The 26045-nt window shown below is 33.9% G+C and overlaps 3 protein-coding genes across 4 annotated transcripts; 1 reads left to right on the forward strand and 2 right to left on the reverse strand.

Annotated features, from left to right (window-relative positions):
• Nucleotides 1–2018: 2018 nt before the first annotated feature.
• Nucleotides 2019–5779, reverse strand: LOC142614877 (uncharacterized). Its single transcript, XM_075787523.1, has 2 exons — nucleotides 3454–5779; nucleotides 2019–2268 (listed from the first exon to the last, which is right to left on the reverse strand). The coding sequence occupies exon 1, from the start codon at nucleotides 5366–5368 to the stop codon at nucleotides 3662–3664; it is 1707 nt and encodes a 568-aa protein (XP_075643638.1). The 5' UTR covers nucleotides 5369–5779; the 3' UTR covers nucleotides 2019–2268; nucleotides 3454–3661.
• A 229-nt stretch (nucleotides 5780–6008) lies between these two features.
• LOC142618014 (mitogen-activated protein kinase kinase kinase 20-like) lies at nucleotides 6009–7388 on the forward strand. Its single transcript, XM_075790990.1, has one exon. It carries the CDS (start codon nucleotides 6067–6069, stop codon nucleotides 7231–7233), a length of 1167 nt encoding a protein of 388 aa, XP_075647105.1. The 5' UTR covers nucleotides 6009–6066; the 3' UTR covers nucleotides 7234–7388.
• A 9633-nt stretch (nucleotides 7389–17021) lies between these two features.
• LOC142614403 (zinc finger CCCH domain-containing protein 48-like) lies at nucleotides 17022–20975 on the reverse strand. 2 transcript variants are annotated; one of them, XM_075786924.1, is made up of 8 exons: nucleotides 20846–20971; nucleotides 19683–20283; nucleotides 19118–19303; nucleotides 18923–19024; nucleotides 18387–18539; nucleotides 17725–17904; nucleotides 17487–17584; nucleotides 17022–17406 (listed from the first exon to the last, which is right to left on the reverse strand). In XM_075786924.1, exons 2-8 carry the CDS (start codon nucleotides 20280–20282, stop codon nucleotides 17280–17282), a joined length of 1446 nt encoding a protein of 481 aa, XP_075643039.1. In that variant the 5' UTR covers nucleotide 20283; nucleotides 20846–20971; the 3' UTR covers nucleotides 17022–17279. The 2 variants fall into 2 exon arrangements, with proteins under 2 accessions (XP_075643039.1, XP_075643038.1); XM_075786923.1 differs by having other exon boundaries at nucleotides 19683–20975.
• Between the last annotated feature and the right edge of the window lie 5070 nt (nucleotides 20976–26045).

Consider the following 26045-nt stretch of genomic DNA (forward strand, 5'->3'; position numbering starts at 1 on the left):
GTTAGATTTTCAAAATATATTGTAATATATATTTTATTGAGTTAGTTTGTAGTAAGGGGGTCGATACCGTACCGGTACTGGCCATACCGGCCGGTACATACCGTACCGGCCAGTGCACCGGTACCAGTACACTTCTATATTGTACCGGAAAAAATACTGGTCGTACCGGCCGCGTAACAGCCATACCGGCCAATTTCGGGCAATACCAGCCGGTACCGAGCGTACCGGCCGGTACAGAAAAAAACTTTTTTTTATTTTATTTTTAATTTTGTAATTTTTGAATTTTTGTAAAGGCATAATAGTAACTTATTTACATTAACTTATTAGTATTATTCGTTTTCTTAGTATGCAATGAACAACTAAGCTTTCTATTTTTTATATTGTGTGTTTTTTTTTTAATTGATACTAAAGTCTAAAACTATGAATAATTTGTTCTGAATTGAGGTAATGTTTTATGATAAATTTTTATATTTACTATAATATAAGTGAAATATTATATGTTTATAAATATGGTTTTTAGAGATTTTGGTGTGTGTGTGTGTATATATATATATATATATATATATATATATATATATATATAAAATAGCAGTAAACCCGAAACGGTACACCGGTATTGACCGGTATCCGAAATATATCGTACCGGTGGCCAAACCGGTACAACCTCCGGTACGGTATTGACTTCCTTGATCCATTCGGAAGATTTGGGTCTTGATCCAATTAACATTTTTTGGGTCAAGATCAAATTAAAAGATTCAAACCCAACTTATTTTTTGGAACTTTTTCTATGCCCTTCTTACGTATAGCCCAACAAGAGCTGAGAAAAGGTCCAATAACTTTGTAGTCTTAAGCTACAAATAGTATTGTAGCTAAACTTTGTCCTCTTTTGATTTGCCAAAGTACTTTAATTTTAAATAACACATGAATATATTTAATTGAAATGCTTGGGTTGCTTCAAATTAAAACAAAACATCTTGTGACTAGCTCGATCATGGATATTCTTTATAATTTCATTTAGTGATACTTGAAAAGTTTTTAGTGTATGAATAACAACAATGAGACCTACTAATTATCATGTGGTAGTTTGTAATTGATGGTTTTGAACATACTAGACAACTAAAAAGAATGGACGGCAATATGGAAACGAGATCTAACACTTTTTTTTTTTGTTTTTCTGTTAGTAATCTAATTGTTAAGTGTAAATAAGTAACATTCATTGAGACAGATCACTCATATAATGCTGGTGTCATCGTATTATTTATGGAAATAAACGACATGACCAATATGAAAACAACATAAAAAATGAATGGTCAAAATGAAAACTTTGAAACATAAAGAACCAAAAAAATAAATAATAATAATAATAATAATAAACAACCAAATCTTTAAGTGTCAAAAGAAAAGTGTACTTCCTTCTCAAAAATAGAAAAAGAAAAGAAAAGAAAAGAAAAGTGTACTTTGTTCGATACTATATTATGTATATTACTAATTGGAAATTGGCTGTTGGTCTCTACCTTACAGGTCAAAACTAGAACTATTAAAATTCAACACTTGAAATAAAATAAGAAAAAACGAACAGTTGGTCTAAAATCTAAGCAAAAGCGTAAAAGCCTATTGGTAGAGCAATGAAATGCCATTTGAAATGGTAAAAACTGAAAACCTTTCAAAGACATCAATCCTCAGCCACATTGATTTTGTTTTTGTTTTTTTTTTGTTCAATTCTCTCTATTCCTTTTTGTGATAAATATTATCAGGATTCTATAATTACTATGATAGCAAGGAAGATAGATGGAAAAACAATGGAACAACAAAACAATCCTTAATTACTTGTACGATGACTTTTTACCCGATATTCTTTCACTCCATCTTCTCTTTTTCTGATAAATAATAAACAATTCACTCCATCTTCTCTATAATCAAACAAAGCTTTAAAAGCAAAAAATGAAGTTGCAGAATCAACAGTTCATAATAGAAGTCGATAAATGAATAAAGCAGCCATTGGTTGAGTTTTTCTCAACTAATCTAAATAAGAAATGAAAACCATTTATATCCAAGGTTCATTTTACAATTTTCTTCTCTCTACTGGGTGGACGTCTTCCACGAGATATTTATGAAGAGATAACAATAATAGACCCTGGTTTTGATACTAGATAATAGTGGTGAGGGTGGCCGAATTAGGGGCACAGGCAGGCAGGACTAAAGGTTGGATGCCTTGGTGAAATGGCTGAAATGAGTAGGATTGTGAAGTGAGTGCTATGCAGTGGCATCCTGCATCCAGAAATTAGTGTTTTCGGCATTTATTCACATAACACATGATCGGGATTTAAACAATACATCCAAAAATTATCTTCTTCTATTCTTTTTTTGATAAGTACACATTTGAAAATCATCATAACATGCTCCTTCAGTTAGTATAAGGGTATTATGATTAATATAGTGTAACTTATTATGGCAAAGAAACTATACATGAGTAAAGACCTGAGAGCTAAAGATATAATATCCATTTCAATTATTATTCCATGATAAACTTGAAAGACAATTGCAAAATGAGAATGATGAATAAGAGGTCAATTTCCACCTATATATCACTCTGATGTAGAACATCATGTGATGTAAAAATCAATGACACATGTCTTTCAGAAGATAATGGCTTTGTGTTTAGGTTGTACTTCTCCTTTAAATAAAGGAGGGTTGAATTAGTAGTTCTATAACTGCCAAAAATAAAGAACCTCTTTTCATATATCAAGGCTCAGCAGCCAGCTCCAAACAATATAAGGACTTATGAAGCATAGTTAGGGAGTGAAACTTCATGTCTCTAGCTTAGAACAGACATTTTTCTCCTCAAATCAGTAGCACGCCTTTTCTTCTCAAAGCTGTGTTATCTTAGTCTTCCCAGTAAGTAGATATGAAGTGTTTGAAGAAAAGCTCTGATGGTTAAAAAAAAATAAAGCTATGGAACCATGCTCTCTCTCTCTCTCTCTCTCTCTCTCTCTCTCTCTCTCTCTCTCTCTGCCTAGTTGATGAGAAGGTTCACCTCTGTAGTTGATGAAAATAGAAGAAACTTTGTATACAATCTTGTAAGCCATCTGACACTCCTATTTGAAAATCATGCGAGCAAACATAAGAAATGCTTAAGGGTACTAACCAATTTCTAAATCATTCCTCTCAAATTATCTTTGTAATAGTTGTTGGTGATGTGAAATAAATGAAAAGAAGATTAAACAAATACAATTGCAAAAAATAAAAATAATAAAAATAAAAATAAAAAGAAGAAGAAGGAACCAAAGAGTTGGTTTGCACAAGATAATATTCAATAAAGAAGCTTGCCATGCCCATGTACTGTTAGACTAAATTTATAGCATAAAATGAGCGATAGAAAGCCTTTACAAAATTAACAGGCTATGATTTACAAAACAAAATTTTAAATTTGGAGCAAAGCAAATAGAGGATTACCACAGGGCTGAGATCCTCATGCATGAGCTTGTTCACTTCTAAACATTTGAATGCAATATCAATCTTCTAAAAGAGGCTTTGTTGCATTGGTCAGTCTATACCCATGATTGGACACAGTCACCGCTCTTAAAACTGAATAACAAATCATTCTCCTACAAAACTCTGGTCCTGTTTGCTTCTTTCTATACTTGTGGTATTCTCATGTAATCTAAATTGGTAAACCAGCAAGGTCATACTGCATAACAAGTCTTTCCACTGTACTCTGACTAACAACCTGTTTAACACGCAAGTCCTTCAAAACTTTGGCTGCCAGCTCTGTTTCATTTTCGTGGGCAATCCCTTCTACGATAATGGTATATGTTGTTTCATTAGGCATGTGCCCTTTCTCAATCATCGTCTCAAAAATCTCCAAGGACAGATCTGTTCTTCGACATTTGCAACAGCCAAGTATAAGTGCGTTGAAATTGTCAGTATCTGGCCTATAGTTATTTTCTTCCATTACCCAGAATATCTCCATGGCCTCATCTAGCATTCCCTCCGAACACAGTCCTCTGATTAAAGAAGAATAGGTATAAGAATCTGGTGTAAATCCATTCTTTGCCATCTCATATAATATCTGAAATGCAGGATATGTGTTCCCTTTCCTACACAAGCATGTGATCACACCTCTGTAGAAATCATGCATGGAGGATTGTTGCTTATTACCCAAGCTTTGAATTATAAAGAATGCCTCTTGCACCATCCCCTCCTCACAAAGCACTGCAATGGCATTGTATGTTCCATCATTAGGACTACAGTGCCGATAAATCATTTTGTCTAGACACTTAAGCACAAGATCTACTTTCCCCTCTTTGCAGAGACGAGCAATTATCGGGTTGTAGCTTGCAGCGGTAGGCCTGAACCGTCTCTTCATCATTTCATCCAAAACCTCAAGAGCATGTTCAGTTCTGCCATGCAGAGCAAGCGAACCAATCAATATATTGTAAGTAACTATTGATGGTGAGCGATCCTCACCATCCATCTCAGCCAGTAACTCATTTGCTTCCTCCCACCGCCCCTCATAGCATAAACTCCTCAACAAAATGTTATAACTCACAACATTTGGATTGAACCCCTTTGAAGGCAAATCCCTGAAGAACCTGATTGCCTCTTCGATCCTACCTTCCTTGCACATACCAGTTAACAAAATATTGTAACTAACCAAATTGGGTTTCCCACCCTTAGCCATTATCTCATCCAATAGCTTTATGGCCTCATTCACTCCTTTTTCCTTATAGGCAGCTTCAAGCAAGAAGGAGTATGTGAATGCGTTTGGGACCAGCCCCTTCTTAATCAATCGATCCAAAAGCTGCAAGCTTTGGTACAAGTTTCCATGCATACAAAGTCCTCTAACAAGCGAATTATATGTAACAGTATTGGTCGGGAAGCCATGTTCCTCCATTTTTTCAACCAATTGCATTGCATATCCAACATTGCCTCTTCTACACAAATAGTTTACCAAGTATGTATAGGAAGCCGCATCGGGTATTATACCTGATCCAATCATCATCTCCATCACTCTAATCGCTTTTCTCATCTTATTTACCTTGCACAGATCATACAAGAGTTGAGTTGCTTGAACAACATTAGGCTTTTGGCCCTTCCCTACCTTTTTTTCCAAATGAAGAAATGCATCACTGAGTCTAATTTCCCTACTTTTTGAGTCACTCTTCCCAAACCTCCAATTGGGCAGAGTAAAAACAGTGTCTTTTGGAGAAATGGCGATCTGGGTAGATGCCAAAACTCTAGAAAACCCCTTATTGAGTGAAAAAGAATGGAAGTTTGGGGCAATAGAGAAGAACCCACAACCCTTTCTTGTAGTTGTTTCTGGTGATGGGTTTGCAATAGGGGACACTGAATTCAGTAGGCTAGTCATGGCCAAAGAATCAAACGTAGTTTACAACAACTTATACAAGGTTTTAAATTTCTATCCTTAGCATAAGAACAACAATCAACCGAACAATCAAAATTCTGGGTTGTTCTTAATGGATAGATAGAATATAGAACATAATACCCAATCTTTTCAATATGAATAAGTTAAAAGCATAGAGAAAAGAGAGAGAACCCCATCTGAGACAGATTTTCTATATGAAAGAATCAAGAATCTGAGAAGAACAGAAGAGAAAAAGGGACCAACGTACACTGGATTTCAGTTGAAGATGTTTCTCTCAAAGCTTGAATCTTCTCGAGAATGGTTGGGGCAAGAGAGAGAGTGAGTGAGTCAGTGAAACTGTGAGGCTAGTAATGAGTAAAGCAGTGTTTGTATGTATCATGTATTTGCTGTAATGAAATGTTAAGAAACTTGTCTCATCTCTTCAGTCCCGTCCACACCTCCCTCCCTTGTTATCCAACCCTTTTTTACGCATTAGTGAACTCCACGCGCCATTGACACGCGTTCATGATATTGGACTTGGACCTTTTTTTTTTCTTTTTTTTTTCCAAGATAGAAAAACATAAATATAAATAAAAGGTAATTTCTTTACCGACCGTTAGAATTAGAAATCAAAACGAAACCAAGTTGAGTTCCAATTCCCTTCCACAATTTTACAAACCCTCGTTGAAAGATTGTGAAAAATGTATGCAGGATTGTGGGAGAGAGGCCCATTGCTGGGCAAAGGAGCATTTGGGTCTGTGTTTCTGGCCAAACCCACTTCCAAGTTTCGCTCTTTTCCTTCGTTGATGGCAGTGAAGTCAGCGGAGATTTCTGTTTCTGCTACACTTCAGAAGGAGAAAGAGGTTTTTGACAATGTTCAGGGCTACCCTTTTGTCATTCACTGCTTTGGTGAAGACTCCACGGTTGAAGATAACGGTGACATGGTTTATAACTTGTTGCTTGAGTACGCTTCTGGTGGAAGCTTGAGAGATTTGATTCGCAATTCTGGTGGGTGTGGTTTGCCTGAAAGTGATGTTAAACGCTACACTAAGTGTATTCTAAAAGGGCTTAATCATATTCATGGATGTGGGTATGTACACTGTGATATTAAGCCTGAGAATGTTCTGCTTGTGAATGTGAGTGCTAGTACTACTGACGGTGCTCATTTTGTGGCCAAGATTGCTGATCTTGGGTTGGCCAAGAGGTCATGGCAGAGGAAGAAGATGAGGATGGACTTGAGAGGCACTGCTTTGTATATGGCACCTGAGTGTTTGATTGAGTGTGTGCAAGAGCCTCCCTCTGATATTTGGGCTTTGGGTTGCGTTGTTTGTGAGATGTTGACTGGGAAATCTCCTTGGGATAGGGGAAAAAAGTTTAACAAACGGGATCTGTTCAATCTTATTGCTGACGAGCGTGAATTGCCTGAAATTCCAACTGGGATTTCAAGTCAAGCCAAAGATTTTCTGAAAGCGTGCCTTGTAAAGAAATATATGTATAGGTTTACTGCTGAGATGTTGATGGATCACCCGTTTCTTGACGGACTTGATGATGAAGAACTACCGGCTGTTACCTGTGTTTCTGGGACTGATGAGGCCGATTATCAGTCTCTTTGTTTCTCGGTTGATTATGAGTTTAGTTGCTCTTCTGGTGATTTGAGCTTGCAGCATGCTGATGGTATGGGGTTATGTTCTCCTCCTTCGCAATTTGATGATTTGGGAGAACATTTGGATGGGAGATCAGATGAAAATGTGCCTGTTTTAGGCCAGAAAAGGAAGAGGGTTACATGTTATGATAACCATATATGTGAGAGAGCAGCACATCGAACTTTGAAGTGCCCTGCTTCTACCATACCTGCTGTTGGAGCTTGACTGTATATTCCACCATACCTGCTGTTGGAGCTTAATTGTATATTCTTACAATATCTGATAGAGTATTCCTCATATACTATCTTAACTAGGCACTGAATTGTTCATTATTACAATTTTAGTTAGAGTATTCCTTATATGATTAGTGTACAAGGCAGTAGGCATGCACAAAATTGTACTTATTCTTGAAACATTTTCAAGTATATAATATAAACCAATTTTGCTATAACAAGGTTGTGCTTTTTCCTTACAATTTATTTTCCTGTTTCCCTTTCATTTTGTGTTGTTGTTTGACGGCTAAGAGTTGTGGTATTTGACATTCTTTGCTAGTTAAACCTCTTTTTTCGGAAAGCAACAATTCCAACCACTGCACATTGCATGTTCTGACTTGTAATTTCCTTGTATAAGCAGGGAATTTGTCTCACAATGGAATTTGTAGGATGTGTTGTAATTTGTAAAAATAATGGGTATGTTTCTCTGTTTTGCTTTAGTATTGGCAATTTGGATCTGGTGGATTTGTGTTTCAGGTATTATATCTGTCTGAATTTGTTTTCATCTATTTTTTATCAGGTACTCCTATGAGCGTAGGATTTGTATGGAAATTTTCTTGAATGGCTTTTTCTCGTATGGCAGCAAGTACTCCTATGGCAATTTTCTGGAATGGCTTTTACAAAGAAATTTTCAAAGGAGTACTTTCTTTTTAATGGATTTCTGTCTTCTTTTCATCTATTTTTTGTTGTGTACTATCCTATCATATTTCTACCATTTCAAGTCAAATAAGTAATGCTGAACTGGGTTTGGGTTTTGTTTGTATGTAATGTAAAAAAGTTGATTACTTGCTGCCAAAAACTTCATTTTTTGACTCCCTGATAGTTGAGATGGTTTACAAACTTAGCTAGTTATACCTAATTCAGGAAAGCACTAATTCAACCAACACGCTTTGCATGCGCTGTTTTTTTTTTTGTTTTTTTTTTTTATGGATTTTCAAGTAAGATCTCTGTTGTGAGTTGCTATATTGTTAGATCAGGAGCTCCCACATATTAAAATAAAAAAGAAGGAAAGAAAGAAACCAGAGAGATAGAGAGAGTTAGGAGGAACTGTTTTCTCATTCTTAATTCAGAATCCTGTATAATAGTTCTCTGTTTGTAGTTTGTACACTATTTGTTTGTTTTATAAATTTAGATTATTGGTTGCATATAAACTATATTTGAGGAGCATCTCATAGGCCTTCTGTGTCAATGCTGCAGTTGGCAATTTTCTTGTATTAGCAGAGGATTCATCTCATTATATAATTTGAAAGTTGTGTCATAACTTGCAAAAATAATGGGTACAGCACACAGCAAGCAATCAATTTCATCTATTTTTGTCGTGTACTCAGTACTCCTATCATATTTCAGCCATTTCTAGTTCCATGGATTCAATGCTGAACTGGGTTTGGATTTTGTTTGTGTTTAATGTATTAAAGTTGACTACTTTCTACGAAAAAATTTAGTAAATTATTGTTTAGTTTCTGGGTTTTTTTTTGGTCCTTCATATATGTGATGCATTCTGTTAAGCTTAGACAAATGCTTAGGGTTTTGTTTTCCCAAATTGTGGCTACCATGTGTTGCTTTCAAATAAAAGAATGATGCTGGACAGCAGTATAGTGTGCTTAGGATACAAAGTTTGATGAAAGAAAAAGTCTAGAAGGTATAGGTTGCAACCGGAATGATATCAACAATACCACCCATATTTGTGTTGCCATGGATGAGTGTCAGCCATATTTGAAAAGAATTTGCTTATTTCAACTATTGTTGTTGAGCTTTGGTATCCACTGGATCCCTAGTTTCTACCTCTGTCAAACCTTTTTTTTCCTGAATATACCTTTGTCAAGTAAAATTTTCTGTTTTGTGACATTAGATAATATCGAGAATCTAGTTAAAATTAGTAATTATGGTTTGCAAAATAGGCCTAATGTCCACAGTGGTAATAAGATCATAATTTATTTTGAAAACTTCAACCAATTAGTAGGGTTAGTTATGGGTTTAATGAGCTCCAGCATTTCTCCTTTTATATATATATATATATATATATATATATATATATATATATATATATATTTATTTTTATTTTTTTTATATGTAGATCTCTAGTGTTACTTTTGTGGACGTTACTTTGAAGTTTTAGCTAGAATGCTAGATAATGGTGAACTACTTTCCGATGCTACTCTCTTGGACAATTTTTGGTAGTTTATCAATTTTGCTGTCTCTTGTTTTGTGATTGCATGTTCTGCAGATTTAGAGTACACTCACTCATACCACTTTATGATGCTAATTGAACCAAAAATACCAACCCTCCACTTTTGGCATGTCTAGTTGTTGGGAAGACTATATATCTGGAGAAGCACATTTAACTGCTGTTATTGAGTTTTCCTGCAGGCCTCTTCCTATGAAGTTGGCATGAAAGATCTTGGCTTTCTTCAGGTTTGATTGAACATTCATGAACCCTTTAATGCTCTCTGATTTTCAGCGGTAATATGTTGCCCATTTAATATCATAGGTTTGCTCAGATAATTTCACAATACTCTTACTCTTGTACAGCTTTATTTGATGCTTCACTTGGACACTTGGGAGTCAAATGGTACCTTGTAGAAAACCCTTGGCCTAATATTGCATATAACAGCACTACTGTTGTTACTGCAACTTCAATGTTGTTTTGAAAAGCTTCTTTTTATTTTTTTTTTTTATTTTATCCTTCTGGTCATTCACTCCTATATAGGCTAGTGAGGCGTTTTGAAACTGATTTTTGTGGTTTTTGTACTCATTTTCTTTTAGATTAAGATGCTTTATATCAAACCTCCATTTCATATCATTGCAGTTTAATGTACTTTGCCATCATATTAAAAGTTTTGGCACTTGTCCCTCCATTTGTATGTGCAGTATATAATGTCCTAAAATGGATAAGCATGTAGACGCTGACTTCCTGCTACACATGTCATCCAAAAAATCTTCATTGCCTCCTGACTTCTTGATTATATGTTTATGAACTTCCATTGCCCCATCCTTCATGTAACATACTTTAACTTCATTTGCATCTTATCAAAATTTCAAGAATAACTTGTATTTTTTAAAACTAAATAGACCTCCTTTGACTTGTATTTATGGCAAAAAAAAAGTTTAATGTTATTGAGACTTAACCTCATTGAGGCTTATCAAGCCTGAGAATGTTTTGTTTGTGAATGTGAGTACTAATACTAATGCTACTGATAGTGATCATTTTGTGGCAAAGATTATGGATCTTGGGTTGGCCAAAAGGAAAAAGATGAGGTTGGGATTGAGAGGCACCGCATTGTATATGGCACCTGAATGTTTGATTTAGTGTGCAAGAGCCTCCTTCTGATATTTGGGGTTTGGGTTGTGTTGTTTGTGAGATGTTGACTGGGAAATCTCCTTGGGATAGTATTAGAGTTGGACAGACTGGATCTGTTCGATCTTATTGCTGATGAGCATGAATTGCCTCAAGTTGGAGCTTGATTGTATATTCTTGATTCTACTACCATACCTGCTGTTGGAGGCTAATTGTATATTCTTAAGAGCATCTGACCAAGTTAGTATCAATCTCAGATTAACAAGGTGGGTTGTTGTCAATGAGCTCACTAGATCCCAAGTTTCTACCTTTGACTAGTTAAACTATGCATTTGGTGACATAAGATGAAACCAAGAATCTAGTTATAAGTAGTAATTATTGTTTGTGCAATTGTTCTAATGTCCATAGTGATGTTAGGTTCATAATTAATTCTGAAATTTTCACCAAATAAATAGGATTGGCCATGGGCATAATGAGCTTTTGCAGTAATATACTTAAAATTTTGTCAGTTTATCACACTATCTCTAGGTTTGAAATTTTATTTTTTGAAGATTTCTTATCATAGTACACTTGCTCATATTGCTTTATGTTACTTAGGACCTGCTTGTTGTTCTTGATAAGCATTGTTTAACCTGCTCTAATTGAGGTCTCAAGTGGGGTCCACTTTCAATGAAGCTGGGATGAAATATCTTGGCTTTCTTCAACATACTTTGTATCTTCAGATTAGACTGAACATTTATTCATGGCTCTTTGATGCTCTCTAATTTTCAGCAGTAAAATATTGCTCATGTAATATTAGGTTTGCTCAGCTAATTACACTATACTGTTGTTTTGTATGACTTACCATTCACATCCTTAGACATTAATAACACATTGTCTTGAAAAAAAACTACCAAAGGTAAACAGTTTTGGAGTGACTGTAACAAATTGTTTATTGAGGAGGGCTGTTAACAGCTAAGATCCAAGAGGAATTCTTGAGGCATTTTCAAACTAATTTTTCTCCACCTGACAGAAGGTTAGATATGGCACCATTGCCATATCTATAACTGTCTCTCTGTGTATTCTAAAAAATTCGCTTTATTTTTTCTCCCTGTTGCACCGTTTCTTTTCTACAAGAAAGAGTATAGAAGCAATGTATGTAATTCTTTGATTGTTCATACATACTCTCTAGTCTCAAACCCCTGAATCCTGATTCAAAAGAGAAAATGTGTGAGAGGGTTATCACAACTATATCCTATTTCCTTGATGAAAATCTTAGTAAATATTTTGAAATTACTGCCTTTGATTATTCAAAATCCAAGTTTAATTTGAAAATTAAATTCAAGTTCTTCGCATTTTGTGCTACTCTGTTGTAAGTGCTTGTAAAGGATCACGTCTACTTTGTGGAAAATTGTGTGAAAATATGTAATCGATTACATGTGCGGTTTGGGAAAAACTATAACTGCACTTAACCTCAATTTTGTGGTCACATGTGCAGAATACAAAGTGTGGTTTGGTCACTTTTGGGATGATAATTTTTCAAGATCTTATGACCAATTTCTAATATATATATAAACAAAACCTCTTAAACTTCCACAATTTTTCACATCAGCATAATATTTAAATACAATTATCATTTTATTTAAATAAAATTATTTTTGTTTAGTCCAAACTTAACAAGGATTCAAACTCTATCTCTCTAACAAGTCTAACTAAAACTAAAACTCAAACTCATCATTTTTATTTTTTAAAAATATTTAAATAAAATTATTTTTGTTTAGTCCAAACTTAACAATGAGTGAAACTCTATCTCTGTAACAATTCCAACTAAAACTCAAACTCATCATTATCATTTTTTTAAATAAAATTATTTTTGTTTATTCCAAACTTAACAAAAAAATGAAACTTTGTCTCTCTAACAACTCAAACTTTAACTCAAACTCAAACATTGATAATTTATCTCCAAATTTGCGAGGTTAATTATTAACACTATAAAAGCAAAGCAAGCCCCATTTTGTTTTGTTATTTTCTTCTCCTCTATTTTGTTAAAAAAAATATATTATATGGTTTTTCGTGTATTTTTTACAAGATAAAAAAGCTTGCAATAATTAAAATTATTCTTTTGAATGTAACTCATCTTTCTTTTATATTTCTCTATTGTTTAATCATATATATTTTGTTTTGTTTCAATAATTTTTAAGTAGTGAATCATCTGATTCTTTAATATAATATGGTCTTTTAGAAGTTTTAATATCTAAATTTTTGAGTTATTTTTTTGCTGTACGTGAAACTGTCTGACAAATATTTTGTAAACCATTGTAATTATAACACAAATTGAAGTTATACAACAACAACTCATACAATGGTATAGTTTCTTAAATTTTTTATAAAATTATTTTAATTTATCTCACAAATAGGTAGGTTCCCGTGTATAGCACGAGTTAGCGACTAGTTTACTATTAATAATCATGACAGTGTGTGTAACTGTGTGACCGTAAGTTTTTTAAAAAATATATATAACTTGTATAACAAAAAAAGTAACACAAATATATATGAGTAAAAAAAAAAATCATGAGACAATAAACTAAAAGTATCACAAATATATACAAAATAATAATCATAATATTAAACTTTTGAACTTATGATTTTCTAAGTGTGAGTGTGAGATGGAGAAGTGAATAAAGTTTAAAACTTCCAATTTTGTATTTAACCAAAATGAAGCCATTTTTAATGTGAAATTGGAATGCATTCCAATGTGGTTTTGTGCGGTTTTCTTATTATAAACCGCACTCCGTATTGCATAGTGCAATGTGGCGAAGTATGGTTCACTACCACTTATGGTGTGGTGTGGTTACTCCATTTTGTGGGCGATTTTGGCTGGTTTGGGTGTGGTCTTGTCATTTCAGTGGTTTGGTGAACACCCTAGTCCCCAACATTGTTTTAGTTAAATAGCAAATTTATATAGTTTGTATCATACTTTAGCATTGAATATTTTCAAGTTTTATTTTGACAATTTTTATAGTCATTGTTCCCTGTTATGGCAATCTATCTAACAATAGATGTTGCTCTATACTCTCTTATGCAAGGGAAGGCATGAGTGCGCTATCATTATCGGACCGTGCTACTATTATGGGTCTGTTTGGATTGAACTTATTGCTGAAAACTGAAAACTAAAAACACTGTAGCAAAATAATTTTTAAATTGGTAAAAAACACTGTTCATGCCAAAAATTACTATTCATTGGCCTAAAATCACTGTTCATGGCCAATGAACAGTAACAACACGCGTAAAAAAAAAACTTGGACATGGACGCGCGTTTGCGCTATCCAAACGCCCTCTATGTATCTTCTGTTGCAACCATGAGCTTCTTTCCCATGGATCATGACACCTTGCAATATTTGAAATTGATTGGCAAATTTTCAATCAATGGCTAGGGATTATTCTTTCGAGAGTATTCCCTCTTATCTGATTTTTTTTTTTTTTTTCTGTTTTGTAGTCATGCATTTTTTTTATTAGTTTTAATTATTTCTTAGTTTAATTATTTAATTTTTTTGGCCTTCAGGAAATTTTAACTTTTGAGATTTTGGATTTTATTTTTTTGATTTATTATGGTACTAAAAGTTAAATCTTTTGAATTTTGGTTTATCTACTTAATCTTGTGCTTTTCGGCTACAAAATGTGAGATTCTGAGAAAATTTGTAACTTTTAATTTTGGTTTGGTTGCTCTGAAAATGGACGAAAATGAGATGAATTGAGTTTGAATCTTATGTTATATTTTTCTTTTTATAGCAGTTTCATTCATGGTATACAATCTCACTCATAGCCGAATGAAGAAGATGGGTTACTATGTCAGATTTGTGTTGGTATATGCTTATGAATTTATAGGAAAAATATGACTTTCCATTTTGATTGGCTATGAAAGAATTATACTGCTCACCAGTGGCATGGAATCTTTACAGGAGTTGCAAGGACACAATTTGAACCCAAACCCACAGTCAGAAGGGGATGGGCCTAAAAGGCCTTTTACAATAAAATTTGTAGAGAATGAGCTTTAAATTTAGGTTCTAGTGATGTTAGATGACAAAAAATGATGGGCTTAATCACAATGATACACACAAGGAACTGTTTATATGAAAAAATCTTCTCCTCGGACACAAGCCGATGATGATTTATATTATCTCTTCCCAAGATAGATTACAGCTATGGATAGTGAGGTATACAGTGTTTTTTCTCTGTTTCTTCTGATCCCCTTCCTTGAAGGTCCCTTCTTCCTTTTATATCCACCCCTTCTCTTCCTCTTCATCCTCCACGTCAGGGTTAGATTGCTAATTTAGATACTTGTCCCATCCACCTCCTCTGAAGTCTTTGGAGACAGGAGCTAGACTCAACTCTGATGCTCAGGTCTCACTTCTCCATTAATGCGGCCAGAATAGCAGTTGCAGAGCATTTAATGCAGGGCGGTGGTAACAGTTTTATCTTAGATATTCCACTGCCCTTCTTCTTATCTTTCATGTTTACCTTTACCTATAAGATTTTCTAGAACATTTCCTATGAATGTTAACCAGCCCTTCTTCTACCTCGGCATTACATAGCCGATGACATAATCTTCCTCAGACTATCTTCTTGAATATACTTGTTCAGACATTACCTCTTTACTATTCATAATTAAATTTTAGCATGCTTAAAAAAGCTTTAAAAAAAAAAACTAAGGCTATCAATGTTACCATTCCTTTAATTTAGAAAAATAAATGTATTCTCTATTTTTAAATACATGTGCAATGAAAGGCACAACAAAAAATAGTATTAAATTTCATATGGAAGAGATGTGATTGAGAAAAAATAAGCTAAAGTGTAACAGTTTCAATTAATTGAAAACGTAGTGTTACATAACTACTTGATAGATTGACTACCACTTCACTCATCCGAATTCATCCAATGTGCATGTTATGCAATCTAACAAAATTGTTGATATGTCACTCTAAAAAAAATACGAAATAAAAAAAAGAGAGTAAGGCTTAAATGTAAGGAAAACAACATACAAAAATAATAGTAGAAAGAGAGAGCACCAATTAGAGCACATACACTAAAATAATGAATCAAACCAAATAACCACAACAAAAAAAAAAGACAAATCAATATATATCATTTGCACTCTTTTAAAAATACTCATTAATTAGAGAAAATATTAAACACCCATCAAACTGACCAAATAAAATAAAAGAAAAGATATTGATAAAAAAAAAAGTGTGGTCCTATTTTGTAGGTAGCATTTTCCGTGGAAGTTAAAAGAAATTTTTTTTTTTCCTTTCAGACTCTAAATCACGATAAAATAATAAGTATTTTTTTCGCCTAAACTCAAAGTTAGCATTCAACTAATATTTTTTTTAAAAAACATATATCAATTTGAGTTTTAAAAAAACTAATTTGAGTTCAAATAGAACTCATATATGAAAATGTGAATATAAGAAAACCACGTGCATTAATGATTCACAAAATAGAACTCAAAATTTTAAAGCATTAGTGATTCACAACAATCAAAATAAGTTCCAAATCCACAAACAATGCTACAAATATCAATTTGAGTTTTAAAAAACCAATTTGAGTTCAAATAGAACTCATATATAAAAACGTGAATATAAGAAAACCACGTGAATATCGTTTATCAGGTTTTGATATTGTTGCTTATTATAGGGTGACAACAATGGAGTTGGGTGGCTACAAAAAAAAAAGAAAAAAAAAAAGAAGAAAGAAATTTAGACCCTACGTGAGTTTGTTAAGAATCTTTTGATTGCATAAATACTTAATTTTGGTAGACTTAGTTGGCTTTAGAAAGACCATTATTTGGTCTCTATCAACCTTAATTGTTGTTTTGATAATTTATTTGTCAGTTGTAAGCCTGCTCTTTGTCATTTTTCCTTAACTATACACGTTCTCATATGCATTAGGCTAATTTGCCATTCCCAAATTCTTTATCCCTAAATACTGAAATCAATAGCAACATATTTGCTCCTATCAAGAATGCAGTTTTATTTATTTATTTATTTTTTTTCAAATAAAAAAAAATTATATTTACATAACTATACAAATAATATAAAAATTGTTGAAATTTTTAATGGTTATTGGTCTTCTCTTTGTTTTTTACTTCATTTTCCTGCTGCTTATAAACTTTATTACAAAATTTTCAAGAAATATTTTGTTTTTGTGCTCATTGCCTGGCTTGAGCAATAACTGGATGACCGAATGGATGGCAAATCATAAATTGAAATACATTTCTTCAATATTATCGGTGAAAGTTCTGTAAACCGAGCAATTGCTGGAAAAAGGAATTCTGAAACTCCAAGTAGACCTCAAAAACATCTAATAAATCAAGGAGAAGGAGATATGAATATCATCCAATCCCACTTTATTTTGTAACTTTGTTCACCCGCAGGGGGAGTAGAGAAAAACAGTAAACCAAAGTCTTTACGTTGGGTATGTAGCTATATTTATTTTCATTATGTAGTAACAACATTTCATTGTTTTGTCCTCAATGTTCATAATAACAAGAATTTCTAAACTCAAAATACTGTACATTGGAAAATGTACTCAAAATACTGTACACAGTTTGCCATAACTAATCAAAACATACTGTACATTGGAAAATGTACTCAAAATACTGTACACAGTTTGCCATAACTAATCAAAACACTGCTTTACTAGTCTTAGTCTTGGGCACGTCTCAACCATTAGTCTGCTAGCCATGTATACACTGTCAGCAAACCAGTCTGATCCCCAGTAAAAAAGAGGCCCGCAGGACCTATTTGAAGAGTCTGGACTTCTTGTTTTGCAAATAATCTGCCCCTGTCAGTGAATCTAAAACAAAAATCACTAATATTAGTCAAATCCAAGAGGGCAAAGAAGAAAGATTTTCGCAAAGGGAAAATTGTACTCACGTTGGCAGTTCATAGAGGTGGACAGATTTATCACTACAAGAGCAATACAAGATTGGTTTAACATCCGGATCAGTCATCCCTGAAAGTGCAAGGATACCCTGTACCATGAAAAATCATGCCATCCAATTAGTTAACACTTGAAAAACTAAGGCTACAGTATCAACAACATGGCATAGATTACTGAAGGGGGGAAGCAAATAAGAAAGTAAATGAAACTAATTGTGGTTCAATAACTTACTTGTTCTTCACTGTGAGTATAGATTACTTCCAAGCTGCCATCATCAGTAGAAGCCCAAACTTTTATGGTGCAATCCAATGAACCAGAGAACAAATACTTATCCCAGCACATAAGAGACTTCACAACATCATCATGCCCATTCAATGTCATAATACACTGCCAATTTTCATGATCCCAAACCTGAAACAAAAAATAAGAACAGAGATTAATTCTTTTTTCTTTCCCTGACATATCTCAAAACATAATATATGATCCTTGTGCACATATAAAGATAATGACAACTAAAACAAAAAGGATATTTAATCAATTAAAATCATCAGTATCACATCAGATATATATTGCTGAGTTTTATAGAGTGGAACTCAATTAATCAATTTAAGTAACTTAGTCAAAATACATGAGGTAAGTACGTCATATTAGTTTTATGCAAGATTTGGAAAGGGGAAAAATCGATCAAGAACAATACAGAATCGCTAAACAAAAGGTCAGCACCATGTCTAAATGAGATACCATCCAATCACAGTCCTTCCAGTATAGCAGAAGCAAGTAAAGCAGAAGAGAGCACCAATGATCTAAATAATCAAGCTCTCTTCAAATACTAACTACTCATAACATAAAAGATAGAACAACAGGAAAAAAAATCTTAAGGAGAAAAAACTAACCCTTATTGTATGGTCCTTGGAACCTGAGTACAGCCTGTTGCCTCCTCCAACAACTAAAGATGTTATACCATGGGTGTGGCCTTTAAGGGTTGCAGCAAGTTGAAATGTAAGATTACTTTTGCAAGTGCCTTTCCATGCCAAAATAACACCGTCCTGCAATTGAAAGTAATAATACATTAATTTCGGACCAACTTTAATAAGAATATAAATTATGTATGGAACAATGGTGTAAGAAGCAAGTAGGATAAAACAATGCTGAAAAGTGAATGGATTTAAGGACAGCATATAACCCACAGGAAACACTCAACACCAAAATCTAGCGAGACCCTGGGCATCAAAATATGGATTTTTTTTTTCTTTTAATAAGTAAAAGCAAATGGCTTTAACAGTATCATCTTAGCCCCGGTTCAAACCGGGAACCTCTAGCGTGTGAGACTAGCACAATAACCACTACATTGCTCAAATTTAATCCACTAGAAAGAATAAAAGCTACTAAGAGAACACAATAATTCTAAACTACTAGTAAAGTGGCTTACCTCTACCCCAGCAAAAAGCAAATCATTAACAGATTCCAATGCATTGACTTGCCCAACAGGTCCATTGAGACTGTATTCAGCACCTGATTCAGTATTCCACACCTGCAGCATCACCAACATGCCAAATCAAGGTCACATCTTGAACTGACAGAATCTGGAAAAAAAAATCACAACATTACTCGGTCTTAAGCTCACCTTCACAACATTTGGCATGCCAACAAAGAGCCATGGGCCTTCACTACAAACAGATCCAACTTCGTCACCAAGGTTAATCACATTAGCACATTGACCAGTGTGGCAGTCCCAAAGCCGAATTGTTCCGTCACTGCTACCTGAACAAAGCTTATTGCATCTTAGAGGAAGTGCAATTCCGTTGACTGCCTGTTATCAAAAAACTCATAAATATGGTTTTTCAAAAACAACTTGCTCTATCTAGGATATAATTTCTATAAACCAACAATATCTTTTGGTCTTCTATCAATTGTCATTTATGAATCCCATTGTAAAAATAGCAGTGAAGCATATAATGCTCCATGTTCTTATTCAGGAACAAATCAAATTTCTATAATCTAGATATCATGAATGGGCTATATTAGTATTCAAATGATGAAACAACTAATTAGGCTAGCCTAGGCCAACTTTAACTTTGGCATAAACTGAGTTCAGGTCTCATTATTAAATCAGATTCCAAATTAAAAAAATTTACACCAAAATCCTAATGGAAATGGAAGAATAAAGTTCATCAAACACAAATAGGTACCTTGTTGTGCCCTTGAAGCTCTGCCAACCTTTTGAACTTATCCCCACGAAACCATGAGTGTAGGTAAGGGCACTGATCACCATAGACACACGTCCCTTGCACCCAGAACTCACAAACCCTTTCTGCGGTTTTCGTAGGAACATGCTCCAGAGGCTTTTCTTCAACCACATTCTCCAGATTAGAATCCTTTTCAACAACAGAACATTCTGAAGGACTCTCAGAAATGCTTTCTGGCGACTTCCTTTTAATATCTTCCAAATCTGATTCAGACTTCCTAGGAACATTTTCGGAAGACATGTGGTTGACAACCTTCTCCTGAACATTTTGTGAATTCCTAGGAGCCCTTCGCCAAGTGTTTGAAACTAAAGCGTTGCTGGAGCGAGGGTAGTAAGGAGTCTGCCTGGGACGGTGAATGGTGGCCACATCAGGTGTTTCTGAATGGGCAAACCTACATGGGTTTTTAAGGCATGTACCACTGAGCCAAAATATGCATATCTTGTTGCTGCTGTTGTTTAAATGTCCTCCTCGTCCTGCTCCTAATCGATCAAAAACAGAACTTTCTTTTCCCTGTGGCCCTCTTCTTGCAGTTTTAATCTCCATACTATAAACACCCACAAATAATAGGAATAGGAAACCAATGAATAGAGCGTTTCACAAAGCGAAGCAGCCAAAAAAAAAAAAAACCACTCTCTTTCTTCCATTGAAGAAGATCCAATTCCAAATCAAAAAACCCTACTGAAATCAAGAAAATCCTTGCTAACCCATGAAGGATTTTAAATTCTCTGTTCCGCCAAATCAGAAACCCCACTAAAAAAAACATGAAAATTCCCTATTCTGCCGAATCAATTCCAAAGAAACATGAATTCTTTAGGAATCCTAAAGAAACCCTAGAGAAGGATCTCGAAATTCTGCGAATGAGGCTTTCAAACAATAACAGCTTACAGAAAAAAACAATCCAATTATTCCAAAATCCCTTATCAAATACATAACAAAATACAAACTTCCAAAACCTAATCGCCGATCCATGAGCAAACCCTAGAGAAAGTAAATTACTTTGGTAACATTGTCTAAGGCTGAGAATAGATTCGATCATTACAAAAGTCGGTGCAATCATAGCTAAAGAAATCCTAAATCTAAGTCTAAATCTAATCGCAATAGCAAACCTGAGAGATTTTGAAAATCGAGCCGCCGAGATCTTCGTTCAATCAGAAATAATCTCAAATCGCCGATGGGAAACAGAGAAAATTAGGGTTTGAATTTTGAAAAGTAAGAGAGAGAGAGAGAGAGAGAGAGTGCTGAAAAGTAAGAGTGGCGGTGTCTATTTATAGTGGAAATAAAGTTGCCCTTCCGACCGTTGTTATTATATTAATTCGAAAATCTTTTTTTTTTTTGGGTTCCTTAATGAATAAGGCAAGCTTTTTCCTAACATTACTTTATTTAAAATTAAGAAAAAGCTCACGTTTTTATTTGAGGCAACTAATTAAAGTAAAAGCCCAATGTAAAAGTAGGCTATCTAATTAAATTTAAATATATGTGTGTGGAACTTAATAATTAAAAAAAGTAACAATGTTTCTATTATATTGTTTAATGTGAGGTTTCTTAATTAAATCTATGATTATGTTGAATTTAATTATTTTTTAAGACGACAACATTTGTTATGTCTTACTGTTTGATTCAATCATGTATTTGAGTTTGTTTCAGGATGTAATACGTGTATATATTGTAAATTTGTAGTTTAGTGTTACTCATAATTAAAAAATAGTAATGCTAGGATACAAACTTTTTTACAAAAAAATTTACAAATTGTTGATGTAGTGAATGATTATTAGTAAATAATAAAAAAATGATGTTAATGGTAAACCTAGGTGAAAATTAATATGAAATTAACCACATCAATTGGTTGTAATTAAAATTGTTATAAAATAGTTTGTGGCTGTAGCATTACTTATTAAAAAATTCTCTCTCTCCCTCTCGATTCATTTGAAGTTCAATAATTTATCTTTTCTAACTTTTCCCATTAAGTTGGGATGAGATTAGATTTGTAAGAACAACATTTCACCATCAATTATAGATTTATAGTTTTAGTTAATTAGACACTTTTGATAAAGAACACCAATTCACCAATTTCTGATAATGTCTGAAAGGCACAACCCATATCTCCACAAATATTTGGCCGGAAATAACTTTGTACAGTAATACAATTCAAAGAAACACTCATGGTTCGCAAAAAAAAAAGAAGTTTCTTTCTGTGCCCCAAAGCATTCAATAAATAGAATTTAAAAAGAGTCGGAGGAAGTTTCATTGGATGGCTTAGGCATGGCAATGAAAAATTAGAATTGCCACAATTATAAGAGTCATTTGGTATGCTTCTTTGGCACTTAAAGCAATGTAAAGGGTCAAAAGGAGTGTGAACTGATGATTTGAGAAAAAAGATGGCTCAAGTCATTATAGAATGGACAAATTTATTCAAGTTTACCACACCATGTACTTAAAATGTGCAACTGTGGAGTTGATTTAATGAAAAGGTTTTGCATGCATTGAATGCCAACACAAGTCATAGAAGTTGGATCAGGAAGCTATTTGTTTCATATAGATATTATGCAATGCAATGTAGTGTCTGTTTGACATGATTAATTTTGCCAACTTATTTTACTATTCAGTTTATTTTTGCTATTATTTATGGGTCTTACTGTACTTTTTGGTACTATTCATTAGTTCCACTATATTATTTCAACTAATTTTTACCTTTATCCAATCCTAAATAAAAAAACCCTACTGAAATCAAGAAAATCCTTGCCAACCCATCAAGGATTTCAAATTCTCTGTTCTGCCAAATCAAAAACCCTTAAAAAAAATCAAGAAAATTCCTTGTTCCGCCAAATCAATTCCAAAGAAAAAACAATCCAATTATTCCAAAATCCCTTATCAAATACATAACAAAATATGAACTTCCAAAACCTAATCGCCAATCCATTGGCAAACCCTAGAGACATTCACGAACGACAAAAAAATATGCTTTCATAACATTGTCTAAGGCTGAGAATAGATTTGATCATTACAAAAGTTGGTGCGATCATAGCTAAATAAATTCTAAATCTAAATCTAATTGCAGTAGCAAACTTGAGAGACTTTGAAAATTGAGCCGCCGAGATCTTTGTTCAGTCAAAAACAATCTTATATCGCCGATGGGAAACAAAGGAAATTAGGGTTTGAATTTTGGGAGAGAGAGAGCATACGAAGAATACTGAAAAGAAAGAGTGGCAGTGTCTATTTATAATGGAAATAAGGTTGCCCTTCCGACCGTTGGTATTAATTCAAAAATCCTAGTTGGTCATTAAAAAAAGCTATAGCCTATAATAAATGAGGCAGTTTTTTCTTAACATTACTTTATTTAAAAAAATAATAATAAAAATTAAAAAAAAAACCTCACGTTTTAATTTGAGGCAACTAGCCTCAATTGTGTCCTACTAAGTACATAAAAGGAGCCAATGGCTCTAGCCAGGGACGAGGGGCTCGGCCCCTTGGTCAAATATTTATTTATTTATTATATATTTTATTTTTGTAGTTGGACTCTCATCCAAAACTTTAGACCATCTCTTCCTCTTTAGCCTAACTAGCAACTATCCAACATAAAAACTTAACAAAAATAATAAAACATTCATAATAGTGATTATATTTTAGCAGAAAAAACTATTTTACCATCAAAGAACCAAAAAACCAAGTGTTATTGGAGAAACTAAAACTAAATCATGTACAAAAAACCATGAGCTGGGACTTTCGTGCATGCTAAACACGGAAGTAAACGCCCTTCTCGCAGTAATTTGCCGTCCTCCAGAACCAACCTCTCCCTACTACTTCTCTTCAGACGACCATTTCGATTCCTCCACCTTATTACATTCTTTGAAATCGCATCGAGCCTTAATCTTCAATCCTCACCAAGAATGGCACAACATCGACCCCTCCCTCTACATCTCTGCTTTCCTCCTTGTTATTCAAGGCGACGACGTTCCTGCTGCCGCCACCAGCGTGGCTCTCTACGCCTTGTTAAAAATACTCAACCTCAAAATCTTTGACGAGAAGACAAAAGGAGCTAAGGAGGCTATCAATTCTATTGTGACCGCCATCAGCGGCTGTCGGCTTGAGAAAACAGATTCTTCTACAGAGGATGCTGTGATGGTGAGGATTTTACAGGTTTTAACCGCCATTATGAAGCACTGTGCCTCGGTTTTGTTATCCGATCATGTGGTTTGTAACATTGTTAATACATGTTTTCAAGTGGTGCAACATTCGGCAGGTAGAGGTGATTTGATTCAGCGCAACGCAAGGTATGCATTGCATGAGCTGATTCAGATCATATTCTCTCACTTGCCTGATCTCGCCATTAAGGATTCTGAATCTGAATCCGAATCCAAATTCGAATCTGGATCTGAATCTGAGACTGGTATGGATGATTCTTTTGGTGGTGGTGGTGATTTGAATTCCGGGTATGGCACTCGATCTGCAGTTGATGTCTTTCATTTCTTGTGCTCTTTGCTCAATGTTGTTCTAGTTGTGGAGATGGAAGGCTCTACATTTCATGACCCAGATGAAGACCTTCAGCATTTCGCGCTGGTTTTGATCAATTCCGCCATTGAATTGAGCGGAGAAGAAATTGGGAGGCATAGGATTTAGTGTTACTCATAATTAAAAAATAGTAATTCTAGGATACAAACTTTTTTACAAAAAAATTTACAAATTGTTGATGCAGTGAATGGTTATTAGTAAATAAAAAAAATGATGTTAACGGTGAACCTAGATGAAAATTAATATGAAATTAACCACATCAATCGTTAGTAATTAAAATTGTTATAAAATAGTTTGTGACTGCAGTATTACTTATTAAAAAATTCTCTCTCTCCTTCTCGATTCATTTGAAGTTCAATAATTTATCTTTCCTAACTTTTCCCATTAAGTTGGGATGAGATTAGATTTGTAAGAACAACATTTCACCATCAATTATAGATTTATAGTTTTAGTTAATTAGACACTTTTGATAAAGAACACCAATTCACCAATTTCTAATAATGTCTGAAAGGCACAACCCATATCTCCACAAATATTTGGCCGGAATAACTTTGTACAGTAATACAATTCAAAGAAACACTCGTGGTTCACCAAAAAAAAAAAAAAAAAGGAAAGGAAAAAAAAAGTTTCTTTCTGTGCCCCGAAGCATTCAATAAACAGAATTTAAAAATAGAGTCAGAGGAAGTTTCTTTGGATGGCTTAGGCATGGCAATGAAAAATTAGAATTGCCACAATTATAAGAGTCACTTGGTAGTGCTTCTTTGGAACTTAAAGCGATGTAAATGGTCAAAAGGAGTGTGAATCGATGATTTGAGAAAAAAGATGGCTCAAGTCACTGTAGAATGGACAAATTTATTCAAGTTTACCACACCATGTACTTAAAATGTGCAACTGTGGAGTTGATTTAATGAAAAGGTTTTGCATGCAGATGTTATGAAATGCAATGTAGTGTCTGTTTGGCATGATTAATTTTGCCAACTTATTTTACTATTCAGTTTATTTTTGCTACTATTTATGAGTCTTACTGCACTTTTTGGTATTATTCATGAGTTCCACTATATTATTTCAACTAACTTTTACCTTTATTTATAGTACTTTCAGCAAGAAAAATTTCAGTTTTTGTAAATTAAGCAAATCCCAAATAGACCCGTAGTTTACTATGAAATCCAATGTAAGGAAAAAAAAAGGGAGAATTATCGAATGTGACAAAAGTACGTTTATAAGTAATGTTGGTATTGTTCAATGTAATAATGGAACTGTCAAATTTGAGAGAAAAAAAATAGGATACCATTGAATGTGATAAAAGTAGAGTCAGATGTGATGTTGGTACTGTCTAATATGATTATAGAACTATCAAATGTGAGAAAAAAATAAAGGAACCATTAAATGTGATAACAGTACTGTTAAATGTGATGTTGGTACTACCAAATGTGACAATAGAACCATTAAATGTGAGAAAAAAAAAGAGAACCACTAAATGTGACAAAAGAACTGTCAAATGTGATGTTAGAACTATACAATGTGAGGATGAAACCATAAAATGTAATGAAAAGAAAGTGAACCACCAAATGTGACAAAAGTTCTGTCAAATGTGATGCTGGAACTGCACAATGTGAGGATGAAATTGTCAAATGTGAGAAAATAAAATAAGAAAACCACCAAATGTGACGAAATAACTATCACATGTGATGTTAGAATTACACAATGTGAAAATGGAACTTGATAATGCTCGAAAATTGGTAGGCTGAATGCTCTAGGCTTTAACGGCAGTTGGATGACTTGAAAAGAAAGAAAGAAACT

Source organism: Castanea sativa, chromosome 11 (genome assembly GCF_040712315.1).
Source record: "Castanea sativa cultivar Marrone di Chiusa Pesio chromosome 11, ASM4071231v1".
In the NCBI taxonomy this organism is placed as follows: domain Eukaryota; kingdom Viridiplantae; phylum Streptophyta; class Magnoliopsida; order Fagales; family Fagaceae; genus Castanea; species Castanea sativa.